This window comes from Xiphias gladius, chromosome 22 (genome assembly GCF_016859285.1).
Source record: "Xiphias gladius isolate SHS-SW01 ecotype Sanya breed wild chromosome 22, ASM1685928v1, whole genome shotgun sequence".
NCBI classification, from domain to species: domain Eukaryota; kingdom Metazoa; phylum Chordata; class Actinopteri; order Istiophoriformes; family Xiphiidae; genus Xiphias; species Xiphias gladius.
This window is the reverse complement of record NC_053421.1, coordinates 15,514,417-15,527,863: the sequence shown is the minus strand read 5'-3', so window position 1 is coordinate 15,527,863 and position 13,447 is coordinate 15,514,417. Positions and strand designations below refer to the sequence as shown.

The following is a 13,447-nucleotide window of genomic DNA, read 5'->3' as shown; positions in this document are numbered from 1 at the left end:
CAGGAGAGAAAAGCTATGCTAACTAAACCTGACTGACTTCACATAGCACCAGAACCAACACAACAAGCACCAACTCTGCCAGGGTCAGAAAGAGGAGAAGGTGAGTCAACGAAAATGAGGCATCAAGTTGTATCGCCCTTGAAAGAACATTTGATGATCGTACAGTCTAAGGACAGTTGTGTCATGGTGTCTGTGTGGTTCCCACGGATGATCAATTGGCTGCGTTAGCTCAAAAGAAAACTCAAGTTACTTGCTTCATCGAAGTTACTGTCAGAAACAAAGCCCACTTGCGAATACGGATACTTACCTGGTACCTGGATGTAAAATTAAATGAGGAGTGGCGGACAACTAAATAACTGGCAACCCTGTATGACTGAGCTGTTGTGGAAACGGTTTGGTTTAAAAAATCATAACTTCTCTCTTTAACAGCTGGGGGAAGTGTTGACAGCCATCATCAGGATCCTACTAGATGAAAACTGAGATAAACAGTACCTCAGTAATCAATAGCTTTTTTGGAAGGAACAACATCTGACAAATGTACAAATGAAAAAGCTGGACTCACCAAGGTTAGCTCTCCTGTCACTCTCACTGGCAATTTTACTGTAACTAGAAGGCGGTGAATATAACACAAACCTTCACAAACACTGAACAATTCTCCAACCTCCCAGCTGCAGCCTCTACATAGGTTTATGTTTAATTAATGATTTTTCTCAGGTTTTTTTTTTTTGAACAAAATGGTGTATGTGGGTTTAGCGTCCCACTTGAAATTCCTAGATGTATGACTTATCCACCAGCACAAGAATGCATCTTATAACCTAAAAGTAAAAGTGCAAATGATCTCATGGTGGAAATCCCAGATCCAACCAAAGTTTAACCAATGGTTTTAGCTAGCTGGTCACTGAGTCTCAGCCAAATCAAATTTTAACATCTTGCTGAGAAACCAAGAGATAGGGTTTGAAATCAGAAGTCAGAAAATGATATCAAATCAGCAAAGAAAGTGAGAAGTTCATCAGGTAATAGTGAAACTCCACAAATCACAAGGGAGAGCTCTGTTGTCTCACCTTTGGAGCACTTGTCCATGTCATCAGATGACTGGAGCCAAGCTGTTACCTTGGCCTGGCTGTTGCAGCTTAAAGGGAAGGCTCCTACAGAATGCACTGTGGACTGCCTTCGTATAGACATACACTGCAATAGCAAACAAACCCAAAGGTCAGACCAATAACAATTTGCCTCCTTCATAAAATGCTTCAGTATAGGGGCTTCATCTTCAGGAAATATTGCTGATGAAACAATGATAATCTCAAGCAGAAAGACAGGAGAAAGCACTTATTTTATACAGATCCCATAGTTTTCATCAACAGTATGCTGTGTAGTGGACAAGTATACCTTTCTGATAGAGGCACTCTCAGCCATGCTGGGGGAGTTGGGGGAGGGGCAGTGGGGATAGTACAAGGACTTCTCATTAGGGTACATGGCAATCTCATTTTGCCGATAGAGCCGATGGTGACGCAGCTTGGACACCCATTCATCAAACAGCTCCTGTGATTTAATCTGCAGAGCAGATACCGCCACCAGAAATCAACACAGAGAGAAGTAAGATGGAGGAGGTGAGTCGGTGGGAAAACAGGTACAGTATGAGCAGTAATTCCCTCTAGCCCACATATACAACACATGAGGTTATTTTAAAGTCATTTTAATATGAATAATCTGAATAATCTATGTTTTACATCACTTCCTGTAAACCAGTGGGGAATGCCTTATGTTCATTAGCCTTGTGGTTTACCTTCAGGTGATAGATGTTTTCCTCGGCATCAAGATCGATGCACTTTGCTTTCTTCTTAATAGCCATGACAGAGAGACCAACGTCAATGCAGCCATGCAGTTTCCCTTTCTCAATCTGCAAGGCAAAGTCAACACATGATGTTATAAATATATTGGACCGGACCTCATGCAAATGCAACAGAATGCTGTTCAGTTTTTAAATGCATCATTTTGTGTTTAAAGCAGCAATAACAGTCATTTATTTGCTTAGCCCTGGCCAAGCAGAGTTTCTGAATGGCTATATAATGGGTATATAATTATGTGAGATTTGCAGGTGAAAGGCAGCTAGTGATTCTTACCAATGATTAAGAGATTGTGAGGGAATGAGGGCCTTTAGTATGTACAGGCACAGACAGATGTTCTGGCAAAGGCAGCCAGCAGTACAACAAGAACATTACAAAAGACATAAAGTGTCCTTTGTAATCCTCTAACTGACAAGCCCACATAGTATGCAGCCGGCAGGCTTTTGTACTCACATCAGCACTGCACTTGCCATACTTCAGGATGCCCTTGTCCAGGAAAAAGTATCGCTGTAGGGAGAAAAAAGGACAATGAGCAAATGAGATGCAGCAGGGATGATATGCAACATATCTGGCAGCAATTCTGAAATCACTGTTATGACTCTGATCATAACATAGTCAGCGTCTCCTTAATGCATGTTGTATAATGTCTGCAGTGAGATGTTTGTAATCCCAGGATGTTGTCTTGCATCTGCCTTCCTTTATATCTCGTCCTTTCACTGTCTGCAATATTTCTCCTCCATTCTTTGTAAATTCTTGGTATTCTTACTGTACATCACCAGAATCAGACTGCTGAGAGCACAAAGACCTGAAAAGCTCTGACTGTAAGTCAATACTAAATGTATACAGCTCTATTAACCAACAGACCATCAGCTAATGCATCTGAGAGGAGCACCAAGATATTCTGACGGTATCATCCCTGCGAAAGCTTTTAGACAGAGCGCGAAGAGGCACTGACTCAGGTCACATGTGACTCCTCTACGGCTGACACCATCTTCTGCATAAGCTAATTCAATTAGTTTAAAACAAAACTGAGTCATGTCAGCAGATTTCTTTTTTTGTGAAAGGAACCCGGAAAGCGTAGCGTAAAATCGGTAAATGGAAATGACACTCAGTTGTCAAGTATGTCTAAAAATACAGTGAACAGAACTCCACATACACAGCCAGTATCAGCGATCAGGTGCTGGCCGGTCGCAGGAACATCTTAACTGAAGGTTAATCAACGCACACTGAAATGACTTCACTGTGACTTTATTAGGAGCGGCTATCTCAAATGTCTAAAAATACCTCATGAAGTCTATCACTCTGAGAGATGAGTAAGTGTTATTCAGCATGGGTCATTTACGGACCTGACAGGTGTTGGATTATACCTTATGCCAGCCCTTCATGGGCCACTTTCTCCTCTTTAGCATGTAGCCCTCCTGTTTCTGGGGCTCCAGGACATTGCCGAAGCCTCCTCGCAGGCCCTCCACTATTTCCCAGCTGTCCTGTGGGCACAGATGGTTTATGAGAACTCTGAGATGATAGACAGGCATTAGCAGACGCTCAACTTGTGCACACACATGCAGATTAAAGTTGCTTGGAGGTTTAGTAATATAAATTCAATGAATCAACCACACAACAGAGTCAAAGTCAGAGTCAAAAGCATATTGTAATTTGTGGCTGTTGACGTTGTTGAGATTTGCTGCCTGTTTTCCATGTAGTGTCAGTCAGTCAGTGGTACACTGTGGGAGATGAGAGTTTCATTGCTATGGGAAAATGCAGCCATATGAGGTTTGGAGTCAAATGTGGGGCTTTACAGACCTCTTCCGCCTCATGGTCCCATTTACAAAATTAGCTTACCTGTCTAATCTCACTCTTCACAATAATCATTTCCTGACTGAGATTAGAACGCTCAAGTCCAAATCCCCTAAAAATACAAGGATTAAGATGATATTTCATCATAGATTAATCCAGATAGCTCTGTCATGTACATCAGCTGTGAGAATTCCAGGAAGGCAGCATAAACAGTATAAACAGAGGGTTTTGTAATATCTAGTTTGACTCACTTTTGGTTCGTAGCGCTTTTAGTTTATATTAGTTCTGAAAAAATTAGTTGATTAATCAGTTAGTCAAGACACAGAAAATTGGTCAAGCGTTTTGATTCATCCTTCAAAGGGGCACTCCACTGATTTTACACACAAAGGTCCATTTACTTGTTATAGGCTGTACTACTTAGCTTGTGACAACATTTGTATAATGTCTATTTGGGCTCTAAAGAGAGTGTTCAAAAGTCTGAAAAACAACCCCCGATGAGTGTGATGTGGCTTGGGCTTGGAGATTATAGATTTTCAACATGAACAGGGGGGTGTGGGATTTGAAAAGACATGGGAATTTACCAGGCAAAGACAAGTCGCCAGGGGCAGTGATGGGCTGTGAGGCAGTTTTGACATTGTGGGCACACTTGGTATTGCAGTATTGCACGATGCACACAGGCAAAAAAGACATTTTTCCACGCACGATCGTTAGAAAGGAGCAGCTGCAAAAGGGTGAATACATTTTGAGCACCACAAACGCCCCAGAATGACTCTTCGTATCATCAGAATTTAATTGCGTCACAAATCAATAAAATGCGGACAGCCGAGAGGATTATTTTATGCCATTCATGTGTGCAGGAAGCCAGCAGGAAGTCAAGCAGCTCTTCCAAAGGAAGTCTCTTTGCTGTAGGGCTTTTTCAGCAAAAGCCCCAGATGAGCAACTTCCATAGGAATGAGTGGGATGCCATCTTGGAATGCTGGAGTGAAAGACACTATTGAGTTACACAGAGATTAATGGTGGATGCGGTGTTTTTGGAGCTTGACCCGTATTAGGGACTAAAGGACAGGCCAGCCACTGCTGCTTCAATTTTGAACTTTTTTTGTCATTTATTGTCTTTATTGACAGTTTGACAGTGTAGAAATAGACAGAAGAGAGAGTGGGGTATGATATGCAACAGTTGTCCCCATCTGCAATCAATCAGTTACATGGTTTGCATTTAAACTACGAGGTCACCTGGATGCACCCTTGACCATTTAAAAAAAAAAAAATCTGTCTCTTGTGAGTATCCCAGCTTTAATGCAATAATTAAGTGCTGGATTCATTTGTGAAGCACAAATGCAAAACGTTCTCCAGTTCCAGCTACCCAAAAATTTGGCTTTGCTGCTTTTCTCTGTTTTAAATCACTATAAACTGAATATATGAATATACTGGGGAACTGTACTGTTTAAAAGGTCAAAATATGCAAATAGAAGGGTAGAGATTATTATGGAAATTTTAAGCTATTTTCACACTTTATAGACTAAGCAATTAATAAGTGAATCAAAACAAAACGATAGATAACTGACAATGAAAATACTCATTAAGTTGCAGCCCCTTGTTTGTATATAATGCTTTATAATGGTAATGCAGTATTTTAGGATTATACCTTAAACTTCATAGAGTTGTCCTAGAAGGACTAAAACTCAAGCACAAATGATCAAGTCAAAGCTGTCCAAAGGAGTCTGGGTTCTTGGCAGAGGTTTGGGGTGACTCTGTTTGTTAGCTCAGTGTGTCCCTGACTGTTCCAGTACATAGCAGTTCTGACTAAACAAACTGTATCAGTCAGAGAGGCTGACTGCTGGAGTTGAGGCCATCTAAATTAAGCCCTCATATCTGAAGGGGGTGGGTGGGATGGAGAGGGCGTGTCTCGTTCACTCTCCCTGAGCGCTTGTCATAGCTCCCTCTGACACAGTCACACAGTGAGTCATTGTCATTTCCTGCCTGGGCACTTTCCTTCAAGGTCAAGTGACACTCTCACAGAGAAAGCAGTGACATAAGTGACAACAAGATGTGTGCTTACAGGGATGACTATCATCTTAAGAAAATTAGAAATCAAGAATGTTTCAAGAACAAAAAAAACTGTATATGAAGTTATGGGGGTTATGGCTTCCAAGGAAGTTACTTTCTCAAGCCAAGAAATAGTCTAGCACATCATGCCTCGTCAGACCACAATGTGTCGTTTTCACGCAGTTTTTGTACAAATTAAACAAACTGTATACACTGAATTAATAAGTGAGCTTTAGAGGTGCTGGTAGGCAGATTTTTTTTTTTTTTTAACCTTCAGACACAACGAGGATAGCTGTTTCCCTGTTTCCAGTCTTTATGCTAAGATAAACTAAGCTAAGCTAATTGTCTCCTGGCTCCAATGTCATATTTACTGTACAGATTTGAGAGTGGTATTGATCGTCTCATCTAACCCTTGGCAACATTGTGAATAAGCATATTTTTCCAAACTGTTGAACTATATAATTTTACTAAAATCCTCTAAATTCTACACATTTATGCTCTGCCAAGTATGAAACACACTGGAAGGTTCAGTGAGTGTAAAAGAAAGTTTATTAGATTGAACCACATGAGATTCTTACTTGATTAAAAAAAAAATTGACTCAGATTTTCTTTCGGGAAATATTAATTCATTTTTTATTGTTGATACAAAACTAAGGTCCAAGCCATTTGAGCCTTACGAGGTTAAAAATTGCAATTTTAAGAGAATATTTATTTATTTGTTGTTCAATAGATTTTTTGCAAATGAAAACACCCTAACCATGTATTCGTTGTTTCTCTAAAGTGATAAATCACTAGTGTCTGTGTGTCCTGTGGGCAGGACTGGAGTGAGACTTTATTACTCTCATTTCCAAACGGAAAAAGCTGTTACGGGTAATCAAAAATTAATGAGTCTGCTGCCTACAGATAAGTGCTCAAGGATAATGCAACAACAGTTCATAGTGCTAATATCTTCACTAATTTTGTTGTGAGAGAACTAACTTTGAGGGAATTGTTGCAAAATTGCATTTTAGTTATTCAGAGCTTTCTAAATTTTTCCCCATTTGGAGAAAGTGCTGAGAATAAAGCAGTGATGGAAACTCTCCTATTGAAAGAGTCTCTCTCAAGTTGGCAGCTTTTAGTCTTTGCTGCTGAAGCCAAATAAAGTCTTGCAAGAATATATGAGAAAGCCACAGGATCTATTACTAAAAGTTTGTGTGGTTAACGCATTTACTGTTAGTCATTCTCCTCCCTTTCTTACAAAATGCCCACAAACTATCAAGATTGGTCCCCACCTCTGCTCAACCCTCATGCTCAGCACGGGCTACCCACAAGGCTGTGTGCTGAGTCCAATACTCTAGTCACTTTACACTTATGACTGCACACCAACCCATCCCACCAACACCATCATTAAATACTCAGGTGACACCACTGTGGTCAGAGTCATTTCAGGAGGAGATGAGTCTGCCTACAGAGATCAGTTTCAGAAACTGATGGCGTGGTGTTTAGCAAGCAGTCTGACACTGAACACCACATAAACCAAGGAACTCATTGATTTCAGGGAGCACAGCGCAGACCCTCTCCCACTATTCGTCAACGGAGACTGTGTGGAAAGGGTTCAGAACTTTAAAGTCTTGGGAACGCACGTTTCTGAAAAACCTCTCCTGGTCTGCCAACACCAAGGCTGTTGTCAAAAAGGCACAGTACGGTCCGCACTTCCTGAGAGTGCTCAGGAAAAACACTCTGAGTGTGAAACTGCCAGTGGCCTTCTACCATTCGTCAGTAGAGAGCATCCTGTCATGCTGCATAAAAGAGCCACAAACAGTCTGAAAGACTTCTCACACCCTGGTTGCCACCTGTTTGACCTGCTGCCCTCTGGCAGGCACTACGGGACATTTGCAGCACAGAACCACTAGATTTATGAGACAGTTTCTTTCCCAAGGCCATTAGCACTCTAAACTCCATCAAGTGATCTTTAAGTGTAACATGAACACAGAGCTTTATTTCACCAGCGAACAGTGCATAATGTGTGGCTGGATGTTCGTTTGTGATGCGCGGCAAGTCCTGCAGTGTCTTCAGCTTGTGTGAGTTACCTGTCGGCTGTCATGTTTGGATGAGGAGCTGCTGTTGCTGCGTGACAAGGAGGAGATCTTCTGAGACATGGCTGAATTGCGCTCCTCTGAGCCCATCTCGCTTCAGACTGCCCAGTGCCGGCTACGGCTGGAGTGCCAGGCACATCCCTCGCCTAAGCGAAGAAGGAGTGAAGTCATGGGGAGAGAGGGAGGGGGGAGAGAAAGCTGGCTTTAATAGGCAAGCCCTGAAAAGTCTTTTAGCTCTGTCTCATTGAAAAATGCATTAGGTTATTTAGAGTATTAGTTTTTCCATCTTCGTGCAGCAGAAATATGGGATGTAATGAGAAAAGCTAAACAGAAGAGTTCTAAACATCGGCAAAACGAAAATTGACAGACAAGACTGGAAGACATAAATTGGCCTGAGTGGAGTAAAGAGCCCTCAGATTTAAATAATTCATATCTTGCCCTTACAGAGAGTGATGGATTGTCAGCATTTAAGGATGCTATGAATCTAAAGCACCCAGTAGAAGTGCATATGCTCAGCAGTGTTGAAAGACGTATTCAGACCCTTTTACTTGAGTAAAAGTGGCAATAACACATATAGAAGTACTAATGCAAGCATAAGTCCTTCAGAATTTTACTTAGGGAAAAGTAGAGAACTATTATCAGCATTAAAATGTTGTTAAACAGTTTATAGTGCTTAAACAATGAATCAGTTAGTCAATGTATAGGAAATTAAATACCAGCATGGAATAATAGTTTTAGTCATTCATCAAGTCAAAATGCAAAACACATAGGACAGTTGGTCGGGAAAAACAAGTACCTGAAGATGTCAACTAGTGCTCTGGGCATTTTTCAGACTAAACAATTAGTTGATTAACTGAAAATAGCGTCAACAGATTATTTCAAAGCTATAATGTTCTCCCTTTTACATGTACATAGTACCATAATAATGGATATAATAAAGAACAAGCTCCTGAAAATTGTACTAAAGAACAGTAATTGAGTAAAAGTACTTAATTACTTTCCACCACAGATGTAAACTCAATTGAATATATACTTTTGAATTTATACTTTTGTAGATTTTTATTATTCTATTCACTAAGCGTGAGCTCTTTCTTTGGTGGGATTTCAACCCATGGTTCAGCATTTGAGCGAATGACAATGAGTGCTGGCTGATCTGACTCCACAGACGACTCAGTGATGAGGGAATAAAAGGCAAGTGTCACATGTAAAGATGCAGTGAGATGCGAGACGAACAGTGAAACGTAACATCATCACTTCAGCGGAGTGTGAAAATAATTGGGCCTCTGCAGAAAATGGCAACCTTCAGTCAACTGCCCCACTTCACACAGTCTAATCAACATTATGTGCCTGGCCTACTGAATCAGCACATAAAACCACCTTTTGATAATGCATTGTGGGTGGCAGTTTGTCATAGTAGGGAGAGCTGACTAATAACTACTAGGCACAAGCGACAAGTGTTTGTGTAAATCATGTCGGTCAACATGGGAACAAGCAGCCGGTCATTAGTTTAGCTTTACTGAGGATGCAGAGAAGTGCTAAGTTTTTGGACAACTGGGTCTGAGTTCATTACTATATTATATGTGACCATCTGTGAGATTCTGTCTAAGAGACAAGAAAGTTCACGATTATATTTTGGTTGGTCTAAGTTTTTTTCTTTTAATCGCATTAGTGTCTATTTTTTTAATAGTTTTGGTAAGGGCTAAATAAAACTATACTCTCAAGTATTCATTAGACGACACGTTCAAATTAAATTTTACAATATTATTAAGAATATTTTTCCCATATGAATATACACTATAGCACAATATGGAAAATGCATGCAACGTCCGACATAAATAATACAACTGTTATTCAAAGTAGGGCCACAACTAATGATTATTTTCATAATCGATTAATCTAATTTTTTAAAGACTATTAAGGATTTAGTCTGTAGCATGTCGAAATATAGTGAAAAAGTGCTCATCACAAATTCCCAGAGCCCAAAGTGCAATCTGTAAATTGGTTCTTTGTTCAAACAACAGTCCAAATCCCAAATGTTTTCATTTACAATGATAAAAACTCCAATCCTTAAATTTGAGAAGCTGTAACCAATAAATGTTTGGCATTTCTACTTGATAAATTACTTAAGTGATACATAAATTATCAATATCAATTTTCTGTCAATTTACTATGCGATTAATCAACCAATTGTTTTAGCACTAGTTAAGTACAGTGAACTGTGTTCTATTATAATACATTATCAGACTAAACTTTACATACTTGTAAATCAAAAACTTCAATGACATTTCAAAAAAGAAAAATTCAAATTACAATTTTCCTGAAATGAAAAAAGTGAATCTGGAATCTGGATGATCATGCAAACAGTGTCTCCTCCCATCTGCGCCTGAATCAGAGATGCCACGTGTTGACTACCACTTTGAAGCAGCAGCAAGGTTAATCATATTACCTGCTCTGCATCCGCAAGCTTTGTGCTGCATATTGGCCACAGCCTCTTGTGTTGGACAGACAAATGCATGGTCATCTGAACCCGCCGTCCCTCAGCCAAGCCTACACCACCTCTCTGTCTGTGGACTACAGGCCGTGGTTTAGACTGACAGAGCTCGATGCCCAAAATGTAGCCACAACAATGGATCAAAATGGCAGGACACCAAAAAATAGGACCCCAACAGCAGGACAGCACATCTTGTGCATTTTGCATGAAATTAACAAAACCAGGAAAGAAACAGACTAAGCTTTCGACAACTATGATTTATGACAAACAAAATGTAATCCATCTATGTATCTACTGTATTGAACTACCACAGCTCTGCCTCTCCATGGCCTATGATTTATTCATCCACTTTCCAATGATCACACCAGCAATATGCAGGTCTTTCACACTGTCACCCGTCAGGGCACCCTTTCATTTGATTCAACAACACCTTTTCTTGGGCTTCATCACGGTGACAGCAGGATTAGACATCAGAGCTCCAGTAATTACCCTTTCTCACGGAGGAGCACCAGCTCATTGAGGACAAAGCAGAAATGCACCAAGTGATTGCAATAAAACTGTATTAAATTACAGACGAGCTGTGTCAGGGATTAAGGTTACTAGTAGTATGGATTTTTCACTTCACTTGACAGTGTTGCTGTCATTTACAGACTGAGAAACGATACGAGAATATAAAGAAACTGTAGACAGGCGAAAACACGGACAGTCAAAGTCTAACATACAGCACAGTGAGTGGTTGGGGCTAATGCTAAAGAGCAGAACAGTCATGCCTGAGACCACAGCTTGGTAAAAAGGGGGACGCTGACAGGCAGTGAGGGCTCAGCGTGTTTGTCCAGTTTGTTGGGGCCAAAGAAGCAGAGGAGGTCACATTGACACTGACAGCCAGTGAGGACAAAAGATAAACACAGGCCACAGGGAAAGTTCTACTGCCATCAAGATGGTCTCCTTTTCATGTATGAGTGCATAGACACAAAAAAGACCCACGGGCACATGTGCAGTGCATATACATGAACACAAATTTGTAAAAACAAGGTTTTGCAATTAGGAGAAGTAATCTAATGGAGGCAGACACTTTTTTTTTGTCAAGTTCTGATGACCATAAATTCAACAAAGCAATAAAAAATAAATTAGTCTTTTGCCGTAAAGATGGCACTGACCTTTACAAAGAATGACTGCGATTCAAGTTTCCTATTAAAGTAAGTATCATCCAGGCAGCATGGACAAAATCCACATCATGATACACATCACAGCAAAATCTCGACATTAATAAGTTGAAAAATCATATAGGAAAAGTCTCATTCAAATTCAATACACTGAGTAAATTGGTCAACTAAGTTTTAGAGGGCAAAAACTGAATAATTTCAAACTAATATACAGTATATTCTCTGGTAGCCGGTCAACTCACAATATATTATTTAAGACCGAATGCTGGGACAGATTTACATAAGATTTACTTTCTCATTAACCATTTCATTTGTGCTCCATTGTATCTTCAAATGAGATTTTTTTTTCACTATACAAATATAATACAGAGAGACGATCAACGATAATGAACTATTTTCCAGGTGGGATAAAGTTAAGGAAAATACAGAGAAATATCTAAGCACCATTATACATCTACCAGTATACAAGCATTACATACAAGCTGTAATTTCTCCGAGCGACAAAATTAGTGAAACTGAAGTTCATTCTATTTGTAGAACAACATAAACACTCATGTTAATCGTTACGGGTAATCTTTCAGGCCATGCTTTACCCCGGAATCTCTTTGTTTAAGGATCTGATATACATGCAGATGTTCTTGTCAATGCTTACAAAAAAGGGCTAAATGGTTTGTGTGAAGAGGTGACTGACATCCTTTGAATATTCCAGTAAAGTGTGGGTGGGTGGCTCCCGCAACTGTTCTATAATGAGAAGCCAGCATAACAATTGGGGCTTGGCAGGGGGTTAAAACTTGTCCTGGCTGTTCTGATTTTCTCACTCAGCAGCATCTTCATCTTATTGTAGAACAAGCAGAGAACCTCCATCCTACTCATGGACTGCAGAAAAAAGACTACATCCAAAATGTGTGCAAAATGTTTTCAGCCACGCTAGCGGCAAACACATGCCAATTAATTTTCTGCTGGCTGACCAATCATTTCAGCTCTGCATGCAACAAAGGTCTCCAAGTCATTTTGCAATGAAATGGTCAGTGTCTTAAACCACTGACCTACCAGGGTCCTCAACGACAAGCATATTTTTGATTTTTTTTTATCATGCACTTGCAATATGTACTGTAATGGGTAACAAGTCATATTGTCTAATTACAAAGAATAACTATAAATATCTGCAGGTGTTTTAGGGAACTGTTCCACTTCAGCTGCTGAGATTTCTGCCTTTTATAGCTCATACGACCTGTTACAGAGCACAAACTCTAGTTTTGTTAGTTTAAGGCGTACCAGAGAACTGTCAGCGAATCCTTCGTGAGCTATAGATCTCGGCTGAAGTTTTAGATGGCTTAATGTCCCTTTAAGCTGCACTAACTAGATTGACAGACGCTGAAAGCCCTCTATTACATTCTGCAGTTCATGTTGCAGATGTTCCTCTATCCATCCACTGTCTCCAGAGTCTGCAAAAGGGACTGACAAGCCTAACAGGCTTTAAGGCATCATTAGGATGTGACTTACCACAATAAATGTCTCATGGTTGAACTCCTACAGTGAATCTTAGGAAATAGAGTCATGTTTGCAAAATGATAGCACTCACATTAAAGTCCTATTAGTAGGTGATGCACCACAGTAATTCAAAGAAGTTGGGTGGGGAACAGACTCTAAAACACACTCCCACCGCTCAAGATCCCCAGCTGAAAAATGAGTCATCTTAAAATATAGATAGAATATTGACTTTTACCAAGCTGATAAGATGATATTTAGATAACATTTAAATACACAGATGTTCACACAATGTCTTAAATAACATAAGAGTTGAATTCTATTTCAATTTCAAGCCATCAAAAGCAGTTGCTCCACAAGTTTATGACACATATGTTTATGAAATAGCCAATGTTTATGTATAAAGGAAACAAATCTGCAGGAAAGAATATCTTTTTTTTTTTAAAGAGACCTATTTTATCTGATGAATTCAATGGCTTTTAAGCTTGAACAGAATCAAAATTGATTCCCTTTGATGCGTGACGGGCTGATGAAACAGAACAATCT

At 39.9% G+C, this 13,447-nt stretch overlaps 1 protein-coding gene across 12 annotated transcripts in view; it reads right to left on the bottom strand.

Annotated features, from left to right (window-relative positions):
* The window catches only part of osbpl3b (oxysterol binding protein-like 3b), a 31,813-nt gene that overhangs the window by 11,058 nt on the left and 7,308 nt on the right, over positions 1–13,447 (bottom strand). For all 12 annotated transcript variants that reach the window (XM_040118539.1, XM_040118540.1, XM_040118538.1 and 9 more), the window contains exons 2-7: positions 7,754–7,905; positions 3,212–3,328; positions 2,298–2,351; positions 1,784–1,897; positions 1,387–1,551; positions 1,062–1,185 (exon numbers count right to left, since the gene is read on the bottom strand). In XM_040118539.1, coding sequence (XP_039974473.1) covers positions 1,062–1,185; positions 1,387–1,551; positions 1,784–1,897; positions 2,298–2,351; positions 3,212–3,328; positions 7,754–7,849 — 670 coding nt within the window. In that variant the 5' untranslated portion in view covers positions 7,850–7,905. The remainder of the gene's footprint in view (positions 1–1,061; positions 1,186–1,386; positions 1,552–1,783; positions 1,898–2,297; positions 2,352–3,211; positions 3,329–7,753; positions 7,906–13,447) is intronic.